The sequence below is a fragment of the Nestor notabilis genome, unplaced genomic scaffold (genome assembly GCF_000696875.1).
Source record: "Nestor notabilis isolate BGI_N333 unplaced genomic scaffold, ASM69687v1 scaffold21057, whole genome shotgun sequence".
NCBI lineage: Eukaryota > Metazoa > Chordata > Aves > Psittaciformes > Psittacidae > Nestor > Nestor notabilis.
Genome location: NW_009936279.1, coordinates 1851 through 3484, shown reverse-complemented (window position 1 = coordinate 3484; position 1634 = coordinate 1851). Strand labels below are relative to the sequence as shown.

The window sequence follows — 1634 nt, the reverse complement described above, 5'->3', positions numbered from 1 at the left end:
CACCCCGCATGGGGGAAAGCAGTGGGCTCAGAGCCACCCCTCTGCCCACACAGACATGGGGGGTAGCGGAGGGTCGTCATCATCCCACATCAGGGGGGTTGCCTTGGATAAGAGGGTGGTCCCTAGGGCTGACCCACCACTCCATCCCCTGGGATACTCCAGACCCTCTTATTGCAGCCCCCTCACCGCACCTGAGGCTCCCCAGAGAGGGATTTACATCTTCCCAGGAGCTTTCCCCTTTCCCCAGCAGATCCTGCCAGCAATGTCCATGGGCCACCTGAGAAGCCCCCTGAGAAGCCCCCAGCCCCTGGCTCCCCTGCCCAAACCCAGCTAGAGACATCAAGACACCAAACGCCGGCCAGGAAGGAGCTTTTCTGCATGAAGAAATCACAGAGGGAATCAGAGGCGAGGCAGAGCATCAGGAGGAGCATGGCCACGGGGACCACCCTGGGGACCCCCGAGCAGCTGGGGGTTGCAGCAGCACCCACCCACCCCCCAGCACCGTGGGGCAGCAGCAGTGTTGGGGTTGTTCTGGTTTATCTCCCCCATTGGCGTAAGCGCAGCCTTGAGCGTGCTGGAGCAAAGGCAGGGATGCAGCAAGCCAAGGCTGTGGCCATGAAAGCGTCCCAGCCGTCCCCCAAATCCCAGCCCTGGGCTGGAGTCAGGCTGTAAGGAGATGAAATGGATGTTCCCAGGATCTGGCTCCTCACAGCGGGGACTCGAGCGGCCGCAAGGTCAAGTAGATGGGTTTGTCTGGGATAAGGATGAGGTCAAACTTGGTTCCAACTTCCACTGCTCTCATGGTCTCGATCTTGAAGTTCTCCAGGATCTGGGATGGAGGAGAATAGAGTGGATGGAGGAGTGGAATGCTGTCAGTCCCAGCAGCCATGTGCCACCTCCCCTGTCCCCGTGTCCCGGCAGCAGGATGCTCACCTGCATAAGGAAGATCTGCATCTCCAGCTCAGCGATCCTGCGCCCCAGGCACTGCCGGGGGCCGAAACCAAAGCCCAGCCCCTTGAAGTGCTTGGGGTCAGCGCCCAGCCAGCGCTGCGGGATGAACTGCTCCGGCTTGGGGAAGACCTCAGGATCCCGGCCCATAGCGTAGAGACCGACCTGTACCAGCGTCTGCGGGGAGGCAGGGTCAGCCCCGTGGAGCTTCGCTGGTGCTCGGGATGCAGGGATGGGATCCAGCCCCAGTGGATTCCACCCCTCCGTGCTCCAGGTCCCTCCTCCACCCAGAGCCCCATGTTTTTTGGGGGTGGGGGGGAGGGGGGGGGCCCCGGGGCTCACCTTGGGAGGGATGCGGTAGTCCTGGAGGATGACCTCCTGTGTGGTGTACCTCTGCAGGGTCACTGCCACAGGGTGCAGCCTGTGCGGGACAGGTCCCATGTGCCTCATTTTGGGTACAACGCAGCCTGCCCATGTCCCACCCTGTTCCATGACATCCCAGCAGCACCAGGAGGGAAGGGGCCGGGGATGTTTGCTGCCATCCCTCCTCACCTCAGTGTCTCCTTGATGGCAGCTTTGAGCAGCCGGATGGTCTTGAGCATCTTCACCCTGTCTCCCGCTGCCTCCCGCTTGGCAGCCAGGAACTCTGCCCGCAGCAGCTCCTGCACAGCCGGGGCCAGTGCCAG

The 1634-nt window shown here is 62.5% G+C and overlaps 1 protein-coding gene across 1 annotated transcript in view; it reads right to left on the bottom strand.

Moving 5' to 3' along the window:
- Positions 1-706: 706 nt before the first annotated feature.
- Positions 707-1634, bottom strand: part of LOC104408617 (cholesterol side-chain cleavage enzyme, mitochondrial) — a gene marked incomplete at its 5' end in the record, with an annotated part of 2655 nt that continues 1727 nt past the window's right edge. Inside the window, 4 exons of the mRNA XM_010018269.1 lie at positions 707-829; positions 934-1125; positions 1291-1369; positions 1501-1630. Coding sequence (XP_010016571.1) covers positions 707-829; positions 934-1125; positions 1291-1369; positions 1501-1630 — 524 coding nt within the window. The remainder of the gene's footprint in view (positions 830-933; positions 1126-1290; positions 1370-1500; positions 1631-1634) is intronic.